General features: G+C 36.8%; 1 protein-coding gene across 1 annotated transcript in view; it reads right to left on the bottom strand.

The window, feature by feature from the left end:
- Positions 1-17,787, bottom strand: part of clstn2a (calsyntenin 2a) — a 1,097,509-nt gene that overhangs the window by 42,596 nt on the left and 1,037,126 nt on the right. Inside the window, exons 3-5 of the mRNA XM_043263119.1 lie at positions 15,114-15,309; positions 10,399-10,607; positions 5,592-5,741 (exon numbers count right to left, since the gene is read on the bottom strand). Coding sequence (XP_043119054.1) covers positions 5,592-5,741; positions 10,399-10,607; positions 15,114-15,309 — 555 coding nt within the window. The remainder of the gene's footprint in view (positions 1-5,591; positions 5,742-10,398; positions 10,608-15,113; positions 15,310-17,787) is intronic.

Here is a 17,787-nt window from a genome sequence, read left to right as displayed (position 1 = left end):
AGGAAATGAGTTGGCCAGGAAACTCACCTCATCTCTGTCACAGAGTTTCCATCACAAGACTGCCTTGAGATGTTCACGGATGAATGTAATGCTAATTAAGTGACTGGAAGTGCTGCGTTTGTATATTTATGGGGTTCTTCTAATTTTATGTTTGTGCATTTTGAAATCTAATCAGGGAGTGCAGTGAAGAGTGACAGGAAACTATTAGAGAGAGAAAACCAGAAAAGATCAAATGTGATGTTGGTCAGATTTAAACCACGCTATATATATATATATATATATATATATATATATATATATATATATATATATATATATATATATATATATATATATATAGTACTTAAAGTACCAAAGCCCCAGACAGCAAAGTTTAATATAGAAATATATTATTATTATTATTATTATTATTTAAAACTACAATTTTGAACTGAAGCTCTGTTTTTTTACTTAAATTAGAATTTTTTTTAATGATTAATTAAACAATTTTAATTAAAACATGCTGTTGATAAAAGTATGTCATTGTTTGGCATTTGTTTTGTTGTTTTCCACATTATCATCTGTAAATTACATTGTCCTTCAAAAGTCTGGAAACACTATAGGCAAAGTGGAGAAAAAAATCTGCATAAATCATAATCACTATTGACTTTGTATTAAAAGGATCAAATCAAGCTCTAAAAACATTAATTTATATTTAATCAGAAAGAAAATAATTATTTCTGGTAAATGCTAATTGCTTTACTGCATTTTGCCAAGAAATTATAAAGATACAGTATAATGGCAAAAGTAATTACTTTATAAAGTTTTGTAAGTAAATTGCATACTTTAAAATATGACAGCAAAATGGACTAAAATTAATATTGACCAAATAAAAAATTCAACTTCTTTAAAAAAACTAATAAGAAAATCTGCCAAGTGCACATTCCCTAGTTTTATCTTAAAGGTGCAGTGTTTAATATTTAGGAGGATCTATTGACAGAAATATACTGTAATATCTTGTATGTAACTATGCTTTCAGAGATGTAGAAAGGCTGTTATGTTATTATTAATTTAGAATGAGCTATTTATATCTACATCCCCTTACATAGAAGTCACCATCATATTTGTACAGTATCCCAAACAGAGCATGTTTGTTACTATGCTGTTCTTGTGAATAAAACACTGACACACAATGATGAACAATTAACAATAATATTTGCAACAACATATCGATCCATTTAATTATTAAGTAAACATAATTCATTCATTTACTTTTGTAAAGAAACCCCATTGCTGGCTATCTCCACTGTCTCAGACTACAATACAGTCCTGTAACGACCACCATAGCTACTTTAAAGAGAGGGGTGAGCAGGGAATGAGCCCTTGGTTGCAATTCAGCAACAGGAAAACAGGAAAATAATGGGTAAAAAATAATTTAAAAAAAATACGCTTTTTTTTTTCATCATGCTTCGTCTTAATAACTTGCACTTCCTCTGTCACTTAAACTTGCTATTGAGTAATGTCAACAAATATCTTTTTTTTTTAATTATTTCATTTAGTCTCCAATTACTGTGCAGTGCCCAAGTTCACTGTATCCTAAGAGATAAAATCAAGCCCAGCCTTTTTTTTTTTAAAATAAATATTGTGTAATCTGGCACTGCCGATCAGGACTTCACTTACACCATGTAAGTGAAGACCTGATCAGCAGTGCCAGATTTCTATGGGTTCTGCTCTCAATGAGAGATCTGTCACTCTCAGCCGATGGTTCAGTAAGATGGGCTGCTTGGACAGAGAGATGGAGAGATCAGTGTTGACAGACGGGATTTGACCAGAGACAAAGAGAGGCTGCCCAATTACACGCTTATGCAAGCGGGAAGCGTTACAACCAGAAATCCTCGCCCTTCACCTCTGCGGTGCCTGTCATGATCGTCACTCAGTCCTCACTTCCACCTCACTACTTATGAATCACACTGACAACGCAGGCCATGCAATCTCTCAGCCAATCACTGCTTATTCTCTGGGCGTGGGAGCCTGCCAGCGACTGTCAACACATCTTAAGGCCCTATTATGCTTTAGATGATACATGCACTCAAAAACAGCAGTGACCCTGAGACAAACTAGGAGTGCTTGACAAGAGAGAAAAAGAGAAGAAAGCATTGACAAAGTTTTTTTCCTTGTTTTCTATTATTCCTTTTTTTTCCATGACAATAAAACTACTTGAATTCAAAGGAGAGAAAAGGAAGAAAAATGAGAAGCATTTAAACAGTGTATGTCTTCATATGTTCAGATATGTCAATTTAAATGTTTCTCGATATGAACCAATAATAATGTCGTTTTTTACATATCAGTAAGACACTGATTCATGAGACATGGTACAAAACATATAGAGAAATTGAAACTGCTATTAGGTTTAAAAATCATAAATGTTATTAGGGATTAATAATAAAATGTATTTAACGCAATTATCTACTAATAACCAATTGCAATTTGGGCATTATTATATTAAATCTATCTCCACAGATCTTTTCTCAAACAGCGTGTCCACAGGAAAGAGTATATGCTATAAAATAGATAAAAATGTTTTTTTAATAATAATAATTTCTCAAAGGCAACAAAGAAAGGTTGTTTTCAGTAATACATGCATGTTTCATACGGTTTCAAAATTGCAAAAAATAGGGTGTGCTTTGACAATACTCTAATATTCTATTCAATAATTACGCCAATAAATCTTTGCTGACTGAGAAAACTGAGCAAGAAAAAGAGGAAATTAGTGATTTGAAAGTTCTTGTGAACACAAACTTTGGGGCTTTGCGCGAGAGGAAACAGAAATTAGCCTGATTTAAAACAGACATGCTTTGTGAACCGTATCACTGTAGAAACCCCAACATGAAAACTGTTTTGCAAAAGGTTGAGGATTTACAAGATTTGTGGCTAATACGCTCGAGTCTGACATTTTGGCTTGCTTAGTCTGGAAGCTGCCCTTTCGTAGAATAAGTTGCTTTCTTGGCATAGAGAGTCGCGTACCTCTCAACAGACAATAACTCATCTAAATCCATGTTATCTCGCAACAAATTCTCTTAACAAACAGGTGTAACAGGCTCCCTCTAATTGGTTCAGTCAGGATACTGTTCTCAGAAGAGTTTCACACTCTCTATGCTGTCACCTTGACAAGTGTAAAAGGAGGAAGACAAAATAGAGCGATGAAACATGTGACAACACCTGGGATTAAAGTTTAAATAGTAAAAGTGTCTTCAATTAAAACTTGGGAATTTTACATTTACATTTTACATTTACATTTAGTCATTTAGCAGACGCTTTTATCCAAAGCGACGTACAAATGAGGCAGGCAATAGAAGCAATTTATATCAACACAATATTGTTAGAGAGAGTGCATCTTAAAGGCTTAGTTCATTTAAAAAAAAAACTGTCTGATATAATTTTGTCACCCCAAAACACTAATTAAAATTAATATTTTCTACAAGTCTAGTCTAGACTATATATAGTAATATAGGCCTAAAAGTAATTCACATGTTTTCAGTCGATCAACTAACATGTTGTGAATCAAAAATCTGCATTTTTGCAAGAAACAAATCTATTATCAGGAACTGTTGCTTCCACCTAAATTACATTCAGAACATTTCTCCTGTGAAAACAATAATCTTGTCTGATTCAGGAAAGACAAAAATTACCAATCATGAACCGTTTACAAGTCTGTGGATTTTTAATGGGATCGACTTTTTCCACTGGAGGAAGAGTCTGTTATGGATTATAGTGCCAGAAGCAATGGTTTAAAGTTTAAATGTCTTAATGATGGATTTGTTTCTTACAAACAAGCAGCTTTTCACTTCACAAGACATGAATTGATGGACTTAAGTCATGTGGATTGCTTGTGGATTACTGTGATCTTTGAACTTTCAATCTGACGGCACCCATTCATTGCAGAGGATCAATGAATTTCCCTCAATCTGTGTCTGATGAAGAAACAAACTCATCTGCATTTTATATGCCCTGATGGTGAGTATATTTTCAGTTAATTGAATAAATATGCATTCAATTAAATGGTTTTGACAAAGTTTGACAAAGTTTAATAATTTCTTTGTTTGTGTTCCATAGAAAAAAAAAATCATACATGCCGGTTTGGAAGAATATGATAATCATTTTTTATATATATAAAAATATCCCTACAATGCAAAGTCTTTAAAATGTATACAAACTGTGTATATACTCGAACCGCCGCTGAATGTTTTCTAAAGTTTGACTTGTGTCACGACTGAATTAGCGACATTGTTTCTTCTCAGAAGGACTTGGGTTTGTCTAACTTTTCCAGGCTGAAGAGAAAATGAAAGCTTTTTCCCCATCTTTTCACGCTCTAAACACAATTTTAGATGACAGTGATTAGGTGTCTGTCTCTCCAGCCCCTGACATCCGCTTTTTAATGGCTCAACTGAAGCCTGTGAATTGAATTCATCTGCAGATATTTTCCACGCCTCAATCGATGTGTGAAAGAAGGTAAACTGTGAAAAAAGCTGCCTCTTCTTTTTCTCCAATTTAATGATGTTGAAAGCGCTGCCTACTGACTGTTTAGAACAAATCCATTACCACAGCATTTGTAAAATGCATTGGTTGGCCTTGTCATGTAGGCATAAGATATTAAAGGAATACTGGGCTCTTTCAGAGAAGTCAGTGTGTGTGTGGATGAGTTGTAGGCTGAAACTGCTGTGCAGTCCCTGTGGGAAGAGGGAGTCCACGGATATCGATCTGTCTAGTTAAGACCACTAACAGTGTGTGCCACAGATGAGAGGAGAACAGAACAAGGGATCACAGAGGTCACTGAGAACAGACTATTCCGCTGGGTCACAATACGGACCATTTCGCGGATGGAGGGTGGAAACTCGAGTTTGCTTAAGTTCATGATCATGAATACACTTCATGACTTTTAAAATCTGAACACCAGGCATCATACACTTACCGACTCTGTAAATAGTGAGAAAGGAAAACTGAGCATCATACACCACATGACAGAGGATCATACACTACCAGGCTTTAAAGTTGTTCCGATCACTACAAACTCACACAGAAACTTTCATCTTGTTGCTAGGAGATGCGTGACAAATGAAAACAAATGTGTTCTAAAATCGGCTAAAAACAAGTTGTTCAGACTGTAAAATTAGGGCAAAAATCGCATAGTGTATGCCAGGCTTAATTTTTTTTTTGGAGTGTTCAGGAGAAGTAGTGAAGTCCAATTTTAACACAACATTCTTTTGAATCAGTCAGGTCAAACTCTTTAGTTTGAGAATTACAATTCTGCTACATTGTCATTAAGAAGATATTTAAAAAGTGCCTTAATATATATATATATTTTTATACAATTGTTTTAACCCCCCTAAAACAGATAAAACATTCTTTAAAATATCTGATCTTTAGTTACTAAATGATGTGCTAATTTTCATGTTTTGTCAAAAACGCTGGTTTGAGAATTGATAGGGACTTATAGAATTATAGAAGAATAGCAATATATGTGTGTGTGTGTGTGTGTCAGAATAAACAGCTCATTTGAATGGAATCCAGGAAAAGATCAACAGTAAAAGTTGAGGTAACAAGTATTTACTGACCTTGCCAGCCAGGTTTGCACACTGGTTTGACATCAATGTGAACCGGAACACTTTCCATCGCCCTTTTCTGGCCACAATCATAAGCGGTCACCATGATTTTGTAGTGCTGCTGTTTGTCATAGCTCAGTCGCTCTGTGTTCCTGATGTTGCCTGAAGAGAAGAATGAATGCAAGAGAAAAAAACCCCCCAAAAAACAAGCTCATTACTTGTGAGAGAATTTGCAAAATAAAATTAAAGACACGCTAAGTGGAACGAAGAAAGTAAAACTTAAGAGAGCAATTTGTAATTGTTGCAGCTGTCAGACTGAGATACTACACCAACATATGCTTTTAAACAATAATTAAGCTCTCTTACAATTGCTCTGGCCAAATGTTTTCAATCACAAAAGTAATTTCAACATTGTAAGTGTCCCTATTTGAGCAATTACAGATTATATCTGCAAGACTGTTTCCAGTTCTGCTAATTAGGATAAAGACAATTACATCTAATCTCTAGATTTTGCATTTCATAAGGCTTTATAGTGGTTTATAATCTGCATTCACGGTTAATAAAATAATGTAGGTGGGACATATGGTTAATAAAACTACAAATGTTGACTTTGCACTTTGAATAAAGATTTACTCAGAATGTAGAGCTCATCAGTAACCTTCTGCACAAATACAAATGGGATTTGCATTTCTGGTGTCAATTAAACATTTATCCACCACTCCTACAAAGTGAGTGGATAAATGTTTCAAAATGAATGCACCCTTGCTGAATAAAAATATTCATTTGACATATTAGGGTACCAATTTAGCATAGTGCTAACTGGAAAGAGATGCTCTTGTTCAGCTCTTGTTTCGATTAAAACACTATGTTTCAGATCACATAAGTGAGCAAAAGAGACACCCACAAACTATAGCACTAATATACAGTAACAAACAAGCATGTTGTATGTACTTGGAAGATGTTTCTGCTTCCACCAAGACACACTTTCCTTCAGTCAAGACACATGTAACATAATCAATCACTACTAACATGGACCTCTGCACAGACAAGATGTACAGATCTGACATTGTTGTATGAGTCATTCTTTATCAGCTAAGAACTAAAGGTACGTTCTGATGTTCTAACCTCTGGCAGTAAGCCCGACCATGCTCTAAAAGCTTTTTTAAAGATGAGTATTCTTCCTGGTCAGCAGCTCGAGAAGTGCCACGCTGGCACTGTTGGTTGGAAAAAGTCAGACTGCACACTTGCAGAGCTCCAGGTTGAAGAACCATAATGACATGGATCCTGTACCTGGTACCTGTCATTTGAGTAATGAATGCTTTTTGTCACAGGACTGATGTGTGTAATTTAGCATTTAGCGCCCACAGTTACTAAAGGCGGCTTTGGGGTTGATGTTTGGTGTATGGCGATGAGTGTGAATGTACTCTGTGCTGACAGAGTTCATATGAGGCTGAACTAGCAGCTAGTGATTTGATGCTCTCACACGTCCGTAGGCCTGTGGTTATTTTTACCTGCTGGCTGCATTTCAATGAGACCAGCCGTGCTGTCAAGGAGACAGCAATGAGGAATAGAGGTCAGTCGCTCTGGGCTCCCAGACCAAGTCTGCACCAATCCTTGGAGCCACAAAGCTAAAGTGTGGCTTGAAATACCCTCAAAGCTATACTTCAACAAACACAGGTATGTGAGTAAGGAAGGGAGAGGGGGGATGTATGTGTGTGTGAGTGTGTGCATGTGTTTGTGTAAGGCAGCCAGTTGTTGCTGCTGATTAAGGCAACTAATGTCAGGCGGTATGATTAAGAGCAGGGGACAGTTCTCCTCCAGTGAGTTATCAATGGGCCTCTGTCTGTGCGGCACAGATAAAAACAAGAGTATGAACAGAATATGAGACCAAAATTGTGAGACAATGAATGCAAGAGTGTTAGACCCTCAACTTGCGTACTGTATGTTTATGCATGTGAAGGATGCAGGGCATCATGCATCTTTTTATATCTAGGCACAAATGGCCATCCGGGGTTACTTGAGGGCTTTTCATATTTAAAATAATTGACCCTGGGTCACTGGGTTAGCTTGCTTCACATTTCAAGCTGCTGATAATTTACCCAGGGTTATACATTAATCCTGGGTATTCGTAAACTAAGGCAAGCATTCTTATTTGCATATTTATGGTTGTGTGAATGCAGCAGGCAACCTGTTTATATAATGGCTCTTGCTTCACAGTCTTGTATTACACTGTAAAAAAGTTGTTTCAGCTTGAAATAAGTTGTTATCCCTCTGCCAAACTTTTTTAGTTTAGTCAACTCAAATACTTTAGTCATCGCTTAATTTAACTAACATATTTTAACTAGCATATTGTGAAAAGCCCTTTTTATGAAGCAAGCGGGGAAAATGTGGCATGCGCTGATTGTCACGTTTCTTATTCCATCCTTTAATATATCTAAGACGTTTTTATTGAATGAAGGAATTAATATCAATGTTTTTTTGAAAAAACAAGTCAAATTGCAGCTCACCGTAGTAGCTATATGCCATGCATTTTTTTGAATTAGAAAGTGCAGCATAGTAGTTTAAAATGAAAATTATATAATAACTTCCTTACTTTTATTTTATTACAATCTTTTAGATATTTTGCTCATATTTTTTCTCTCAATGCTTTTGTCCTTACAGTCAAATTTAATGGGGTCCAATACTGTTGTGAACTCCATTAATGGTTACTGTATGGGCAAAAATTACTTTTAAATACTTTTAAATGTCTTTAGTGCTTGACAGTAAAAAGTGGGGGTTGATAATGGAATTTTCACTTAAAAGCAAATAATATGCGGAATGTACAATTAGATTGGAATGATGTCGACAATTTAGACAAGTCAGTTCTGCCACAATGTTCCACACTTTTCTTTATCTACAATAAATCACGCACCATAATTATCATAGACACGTTTTTGGAAAATTGCATTCAAAATCTGAGGGGGCGCGTGCCACAGTTTGAATAGGCATGACACTCCTGATTGAAACTTTAAGCATGTGCTTCAGCGTGTGTTTGAATTTCTGTTCTTTCAGAATAAAAGCATAAAGAACAAAAGAGCACGCATTTAATGGCCTCCAGCATTTTAGTACTGATGGTGTAAATTCAATCTAAATCCCCCTGATATATCTTTCATTTCTCACATTCCCACTCTTTTTCTGTTTTTATTATTTCTGCCTCCCTTCCTATTCGTATCTATCGCTCTTCTTTTTTCTCAACGAATTCCAGAAGTGAGTATGAAATAAAATGTCTGTGTCAAATATTACTTCTTTGTGTCTCGTTCAATTCGCGCTGTCTCTACGCTTGAAACAATGATTCAATGTGAGGAATATTTTCCGCTCATAGTTTTTGGGCGCACAAAGACAATGAAATCTCACAGATGATCTTTAGTAAATTACCTCACGTTTCAAAACGAATGATGTGGTACTGCCACCAACACAAACCAAGCATTCTCTCTCATACCTAACGTCGTTGGTGCATGTTTCTATACTCAAACTATTTATCATTCTCTCTGTACTTCTCCCTTCTTTCTCCCAATTTCATTCTCTTTCGTCCCCTCCTCTTCCTCCTCCTCCTCTCTCTGGACCAGAGAACACAGTGCCAGTGGGCCTGTTGTATTTAATAACTCACTCTGCCCTCTGATCCACAGTAAATGATGGAGCCAAAAGCCCTCAGAACAAAATCCACTCGGGCGGCCCATGCATCACTCAGCTCTCGCCTGGCACTAACCAAGCGATGTCAATGCCAGTCGCACTGCAATCGCTGGCAGGGCCCAAAGCGGCAAGAGGAAGCGAAAGAGACAGGAGCTCTGAGTTCGACGTGAGCCCCTGAAAGAGACCACAGCTCTTTGAGACAGCTGACACCCCACCAGAGAATATGAGAGGGAGGCAGACAGCCACAGCGGAGAGAAGGGTGTCTGATCTGCGGCAGCGTGGCGAATGTGATCCGTGAGCTCCAGCACCTCAGAGTCGTCTCTGATGTGCCCAAAAGTGTCAAAGACCGGAGCTCTGAACGTCCAGCTGGCCAATGAGCCGTTTAATTCACTCATGCATTCAATGATAACCAAATAAGACATCAATTCTGCACTCATGAATGATGAACACAGAAAACGGAAGCTAAAACAAATCAAATTCAATCATCTTCACCCAAGAGAGAAAACACAGGTGAAGTACAGAAGTGAGAAAATGATTTGTTTGTCTTTATCACTTTCATACGATTTATGCAACGGGAAAACAGTGCGAAAGATGGGTTTTAAAAAGACAGCCGAGCCACAACAGAAATAGGGTGAAAATGACATCAGGCATTGTTAATCAAGTAACATTTTGGGGGAATTTTTAACAAGCAATATGTACCCTCACTATATATATAAATTGTATTTCTTTAATTTACTAAGGGTTCAAATAAATATAAATGACAATAAATAAAAATGGCTTCATATTTAAAAGCTATAGTAGTTGTATTCCTTAAATCTAAAAATAAAGCAATAGTGTAATTTAATTATAACCATTGTTAGTGATTGGTAAACTTGACCATACAATGCAAAAAATAAAAAAAGAAAGAAAGTTAATATTATAATATCAATGCATACATTTTGACTGGATAAAAAAAATCTAACTGAAGAATAGACATCAACAAAAAATCATTAAAATATACTACTATGTAGTTAAGTACATTTATAATCAATATCTTTGAAAGATTTACTCATGTGCGATTACATGAAGTCTACTACTACTGATTTTGACACAAAATGCACACTTTATGGTACAATTTGTGTGCTTTCACGCATCAAAATCGAAGACTTACCATTTCGATCAATAGCAAAAGGTGTATCCTGTGTAACAATCTCATAGTTGCAGATCTGGCTGTACTGCGGAGAGCAGTCCTGATCCCAGGCCTCGACTTGCAGTATGCTGTCATAGATCTTGCCCTCTGTAACAGTGGCACGATATAATGGTTCCCTGAAAACTGGGGAGAACTCATTTACATCATCCACCTGGATGTGAACCACCGCCCTGCAACAGAACCAGAGGGATGGACACAGAACAACCAATCAGGGTGAAGAACAGGAGAGATATTAATTTTATAGAACAGAGGTGCTAATAGACTTGAGACACACAGATATAACACCTCTGAACCGTGCGAGTGAACTGCGAATAGATTTACACATTAGAAAAATTAATGAAGACAGAAAGAAGTTAATCTCTGAACAATGTAGAGACCACACAAGGCCGGGCTGACTAAATATTTACACTGATGAAAGAAATATTTGCACTTCGAATGAAAGAAAAACAATGTCTGTAGCATGTCTAGGGAAAATCCCAAAGAAAAATATGTGGAAAATGAATGATAACATCCATAATCACCCAACAATCAATCAACTGCTAAAATGGCTGCAAAAATTTGCTGGTTAAATGAAAGCAATTTTTAATATGTTTGCTTGTTAACAAGACTACTTCAGGTGGTTCAGGTTTACCTACCCGACGTTTCATACAATAAAATTACTAATTAAACATTAAGCTGTTGTTTTTTTAAGCTGCATTCGGCACACACTGACACAAACACAGATGAAGCTTTTACCTGCAATTTGTCTACAAATAAAATCATTGCTAAGCAATGCATTTCGTTATAAAAAAATGACAGTTCACAATAAAAAAAAACTAATGAATATCTGAGAACGTAGGAGGGTGCAGGTTTAATTTAACTTTTTTTATTGTTTTAATTATTCTACACAAATTATATTATACTTGTATTATCTTTTTTTTTAAAACTTCAATTTCATAAAACATTTTATACCAAGAAACTGATCACATCACATATGGAATGAAGGCAGCAGTCATATTCATAACCTATTTAAAGGGTTCATGTTGCTAAAAAGAACATTATTTTGTGTATTTGGTGTAATGCAATGTGTTTTTGTGGTTTAAGGTTCAAAAAACACATTATTGTCCACATATTGTAAATTATTGTTCCTCCTCTAAGCCCCATCCTCCTGAAATGCATGGATTTTTACAAAAGCTCATAGTTTTGAGAAGAAAGATGTGCTCTGATTGGCCAGCTATCCAGTGACTGTCTGAATACCTCAAGCGTGTAAGGGAAATGTTACACCCCCCCTTACCATATTGTGCTTCTGTGTCCTGATGATACAAAAACAATACAACACATTAAAAACAAGGCACAACAAGCACTACTGTACACTGCTCAAAACTCACGTTTAAAAATTATCAGCGGCTAATCCTTTAAATATAAATCCATTACTACTTACAGGCTGTGAGGCAGAAGTGCCAGACTGTCCTTGCAAAGTTAGAAATGCTCACACTCTAATATTTGGGTTGAACTTTTCTGGAAAAGTGTTGTAAATACAAATTAACTCTTTTGTAAACCCAAACAAAGTAGGGGCACCGACAGCAACACTACAATGAGAATAATAGTTCTGCCTTCTTTCTTTGCATAAACATTTGGGTGGTGTTATGCAAATACATTTTAGGGCTTTTTAGGAAGGTGTGGTCGAGTCTTAACTTTATAGAATATCTCTTTGGTTTTGAGACTTTAAGGGATCTTATCTATGAGCTAACAGCTAACAGCTATGAGCAACTACAAATAGCAAACTAGAAATCGCATCATATTCAAATTTAAATCGCCTTGCCAACTTCAAATAATTTGTATGGTAACTAACTGATTAAAGAGCTGAGAAAGTTGCATCTAAGTACAGACAAAAAAATCAAAACATAAAATCTTAAAGAGGTCCAGCCCAGTGTCTCCCGTACAGTCAAACCAGCTGCGACCTTCTTTGACAGAAACATAAATTCATGTGTTGTCGTACGTCTTCCTAAATGGAGACATTAAGTTAATGGGACCTGCATTTAGATTATCCCGCTGAGATCCTGTACTCGGCGATCTCTCTTGCGTGTATGCGTTCACACACACACACCCCTCACTATCACGGTGTCAAGAGACATTCATCAGAACGAGCCAAGCTGTGAAATCAAAAGCACTTCTTCATCTCTCTCTCTCTCGCACAGCAGTGGGTGCCTGAAGCACGGCTCTCTCCTGCACTTCATCAGAGCTGTGTTCCAGCTGCAGCGAGCTGCTATTGTAAGAGAGATTGTTGGGCACGTACGGAGCTTCCGGCAACTTTGTAAACATCTTGATGGGTCATCAATGCAGGGTCAGTCAGGGCTGGGTGTGTAGAAATTTGTGCAGGCATATGACTGTGTATGTGTGTCTGTAGCCAACTCATATGCTGGAGTGCCGCCAGGGACAGAGAGAGAAAAAAGAATGAGAGAAAGAGAGAGCGAGAGATTGCTGGACGGTACACTAAACTTCACTCTGATTTGATATTTGAGGTGAGGAGTACAAACTTATACAGTGGCAGATGACATAGTCGCAACTTGAGCGTTATAAATACAGCAATCACTATTAAGGCTTGGTTTTGACACAAATTTCTTGATTTGATTTGATTATGCTGATTATTTGATTCCGATTCCAAATCCGTTTTCGATTCTTTTGAGTCACTCCACACTAAAGGGCAGCCAAATTCAATTTCTTGTTTGAATAATGTAATAAAATGGACAGAATTTGAAAAAGTAACAAAGCATAAAGATTATTGCTAAAGCATTATTTGAATGGTTAACTGAAAACAGACCGATCAATTAGTAGGATTTAAGAATCAATATCGTTTCATAAAACTGAGAATTGATTTAAATCAAGAAATCAGTATTATTGCCCAGCCGTAATAACTATTATTATAAAGTTTTAGTTAGCATTCTAATTATATGAGAAGCACAACGTCTACACCACAGTATAATGGTAATTACATAATTGGAAAGTTTTTTTCCAGCTGAAGAACACTGACCAATCGCAATCTACCTGACTTCATATACATTAACAGGTGACAATCACAACTTTCGTTCATAATAAATAGAACGTTATCGTAGCCATCGTGCTATAGTAGTAAATTTCAAAGTTTAACTGAGCTTTACTGGATAAATAATAATAATAAAATATATCTACATAATAATTATATTTCACAAAAAGTACCAACAATGAATTAATCAACTGATTAATCAGCTCATAACAGTGAATTAACTGATTGTGTTAGTATTAATTTGTGATGAAGTGTCTCTGATATCTTGCTTTAATCAGTCAGTGTAAGTGTTCAGACCAACACTTGAGCTAGTAAACAATCGCTTCATTACCTTGGAAAAGGAGCAATTTAATTCCTTTCATTGAAATATGAAAGAAAACTGCAGTCTGGCAAAATTGTAGATTTTTTTTCCCTTTAGTATATAAAGACGCTTTATAACATAAACTAACTGCTAGCAAACACTACGCATTCTGGTGACGATCTGTAGTCTGGAAAAATCAATGTTACTGCTAGAAAGTCAGAGTGAATCTGCAAATTTTGAACACTCAGGAATTCACAGAATTCACAGAAAATTGTGTGCAGCCTATATGATTCCATTTAATGATATATGCCGATTATAGAACAAACACTGCATTTATTTATCATGTGTCTTCTAGCAACAACAAGACAAGTTACGTTTCTGTGTGTACATGAATGGAAGGTTTTGTAGTCCTTTCTAGTTTTTGCTCTGTAGCCATTTTTAACGGGAAAATGTGTTTTAAAAATATGTTGAAATTTAAAAGTCATGGTCGTGTATTTCAGCCCTTAGGCTAATTTGTACACTACTAAAATATATTTTTTTCAGTAGTTTTGCAGTAATGTGAGGTGGTCCACAAGTGTCTATGAGTGCTTTGTAATATCACATTAAAAAATTTACCAACCCCAACATTTTTCCAGAGAAACATTAGTTTAGGCTGGTTAGCTGTCAACACAGCAGTTGGTTTCCCCATGGCTCTTCTGCCTCAAAAGCTTTCACAAATGGGGCAACGCTTCATTCTGCTTTTAACTTTGATAATGAGATGATGAATTAAACAAATGTATCATTTGCACAGCAGGACATAAGTCCCTTAACTTACACAGTCCACATCACAGAAACGATTGCTTGTAAATTGCAACTTCTACTAAGAGTCTTGTAGCCTTCACAATACTTGTACCACAACATTTTCCAGATGACCTACCACTTCTAGAGTAAAACAAAAATTGTGGACCAACATAACATCCCAAATGTCACTGACTTCACATATTTTTTAAGTCTTCAGTCACCAATCCATGATTTTGTGAAATGAATTTAACTGAACTGCAACTTTTAGCTAAAAAATCTAAATAATTAATTCTAACTAGTAACTAATTAAGAACAACTGCATAAACAACTGTGAGATATGTTGCAATTTAGTTTAGCAGTTCAGTGCTGAAGCATACATCTGAAGAGTGAGAGTGAAAAGACTTCTAAAATCTGTTGATTAATTAGTAAAATGAAATGTTGGTGCTGCTCATCAGTTAAAACAAAAATTGGTCAATCAATTTGCAAATCTTTCACACACCACCAGTGGACTTCTGTTTGAAAGAACGAAAATAAACTACACCACATCAGATGAACTAAGGTCTCTTTACTTACTTGTGACTCTTTTTCCAGTTAGCTCCACTAGGGCTGGCTCCACAGTCATAGGCCTGGATAATGAAGGTATACTCCTTCTGCTGCTCGCAGTCTATGGGACCCCGGGCCCTCAGCACCCCTTCGCCAGATGTCCTGTTCAACACCTCAGCTTCAAATGGAGCCTCCTGCCCATGAATCTTAAATGCACAGATCTCTCCTGGAAGAAACAAGACATGGGAGGCTGAATCAGTAGCGGCAAAAACACACAAATTACTTCTTTTTTCTGCTTGCATCTCAACAAGCTATCATTGCTATAAATTTCACCCAGCAGGCCAGGCCCCCAACCCCGGAGCAGTAATATACAGGACACAGTGTGCTTTTAGAACTGAATCTATTCGTGCTGCGAGAGGAAGAATAACTGTCTGCTTTTGTAATTGCAGAGCTGGAATCACATTGTGCAAGAAAGCACAGCGCTCAAGTACAGTATTTTGAATGTGGTAATGACTGTGTGTATCGAAAGCCTCACTTTCATTCTCATGCGGCTCGTCCCACTTGAGAAGAAATTGTTACAATAAAATATGCATGCACTATAGACGAAAAAGAATAATTGTCAAAAGATGTCTTTTTAAAAAGCCATGCTAATTACATGCAATCAATTTCTTTCAGCTTAGTAATAATTAATATATACTTACGTGGTTCTTCTTTTTTTAAACAGCTAATGTAATAAAGTAAAATAAAATAAACTTAAATTAAATTGAAGTACCATGATATTGGCATCTGATACTATCACTCGGAGTTTATTATTATTATTATTTTAATGAGATGGTGGTATATGTCATGGTTATAGTATAGTAATGAACAAAATAACTTGAATAAAATTTACAGATTTTATATCTATAGTATCAACCATGATACTACCATTTGGATACCATCATAGTGTTTTATATTTTTATTTTTTTTGCAAGTGATGGTTGCCTACGATATCTTTTATGCTAATCATATGCTATTTATTATATAATCTTAACATACATTTGAATCTGAAATGTGGAATTTGCTGAAGGTTCGGGATGTCTATGTATACAACTGATTGTGACACGGCTAACACAGGGGTTGATTATTGATGTTAGACTGTCTTCGATTTCCCAGTTGCCAGTGTTCACTTCACTTCAAGTTTTGCTGTAGCCTTGGAAACAATTTCTTCTAGACACTGCATTGTAGTCACCCACAGTGCAGTTCCGTCCACACAATCACAGATAATGTTGACACACAATCTGTTGACGCCAATAACTCCAAGACCACAAGAAAGGACATTGTCTTGCCTCTGTATCTGTTCGCTGGTCCTTTCCTGGCAGTGCTTCTATCAGGCCATACCAGCTCTTTTAGGGATTTGGAAAATGACCACAAAAAAAGCGTCGGAACTCTGACCCTGAGACAGCTGATATCACTTAAACCCCGGCAGGTCTCGGGAGCAAACAGCGACGTGCCGTTACGCTGTGTGCTCAAGCCTGCTGCTGCGGATAGATAAGCCTAACTTTCTCTCGCCGTTCCATTCTCTCTCAATTTCTTTTTTCATTATTTTCTTTTTTCCTCTTCTTCTTTTTAAGCAGATCTGATTCTCCGCTCGAAAATCTCTCTCCTCTCTCAGTGCTGAAATAACAATTTACCCTCCGCAGTCTCTGTTCCTGTTGAGTCTTGGCGTTTAAATTTCCCCTTTCTATTAGCCTCACGATGCTTCATCCAAATTAAACGTGTAGCACAATAGGGCAGGACGGCGGCAGATATCAAACATAATGCGGTGGGCAGCACATACAGATACGAGTTCTGCGATCATTTTCAATGACAAAACGAGACGAGCTGTAGCACAAATGGGAAAGGACATTATATAAAAATAACAATGATCACAATGCACACACACACACACACACACAAAAACATTCACTGGTTAAGGGAAAAAAAATAAAATTCCACTTAGTGCTCGGGAGTCACGGGTAAACCCATTTTCCGCTCCGTCTGCTGCTGCAAATGCATTTTCCAGATTCAATTGGAGAAAGGACAAAAAGGTCAAACCATACAGCATAGGAAGTGCGGGCAATGCGGATGTATATGTACAGGGTAATGACGGATGGAAACCGTGAACTAATTTCCATCATGTCTCTAGATGACAGCTTGAAAACAGCAGCATCTCCTCACGCTCCACCAGCACAGAGGTCTGTAATCACACGGCGGGCTCCGCCGAGCCTAAACTCTTTGGAGTTCCCCTTTGAAAAGTGTTGAAGGAAGTATTAAATCGGGCCGACAGATGTGCCATGTTTTTAATACCACCTCACATCAGCTCTGGGAGTGTAAAGAAGGGAGTTCTGGGTAAGCCAATTTGAGACTAATGAATGAAATCATCCATGTAATATTTGTACTGCTTACTGCAAAAATTCATTTGTAGTGGGGTGGTTTACAAGGAGCATGAGCGGTAAACTCCAGAGACCTGGATGACCTCCATCTCGTAAACCAATTCATTTTCCTGTTTCATATTTGGAAGGAGCGCAAATTAGATGTGTTGTATGGGACGCAGCCAGAGACAAATCGAGATCATAACGGTTGAGTCATGCAACAGCTGACGGCAGTTCCCCGCTGTTTCAGGGATGTTATTTGGCATATCGAGGCAACTAACACAAAACTTTACGGTAGTGCGCTTGCACAG

This window comes from Puntigrus tetrazona, chromosome 2 (assembly GCF_018831695.1).
Source record: "Puntigrus tetrazona isolate hp1 chromosome 2, ASM1883169v1, whole genome shotgun sequence".
Classification (NCBI taxonomy): Eukaryota; Metazoa; Chordata; class Actinopteri; order Cypriniformes; family Cyprinidae; genus Puntigrus; species Puntigrus tetrazona.
The sequence above is the reverse complement of the archived record's forward strand: the minus strand, read 5'-3'. Positions and strand labels throughout refer to the sequence as shown.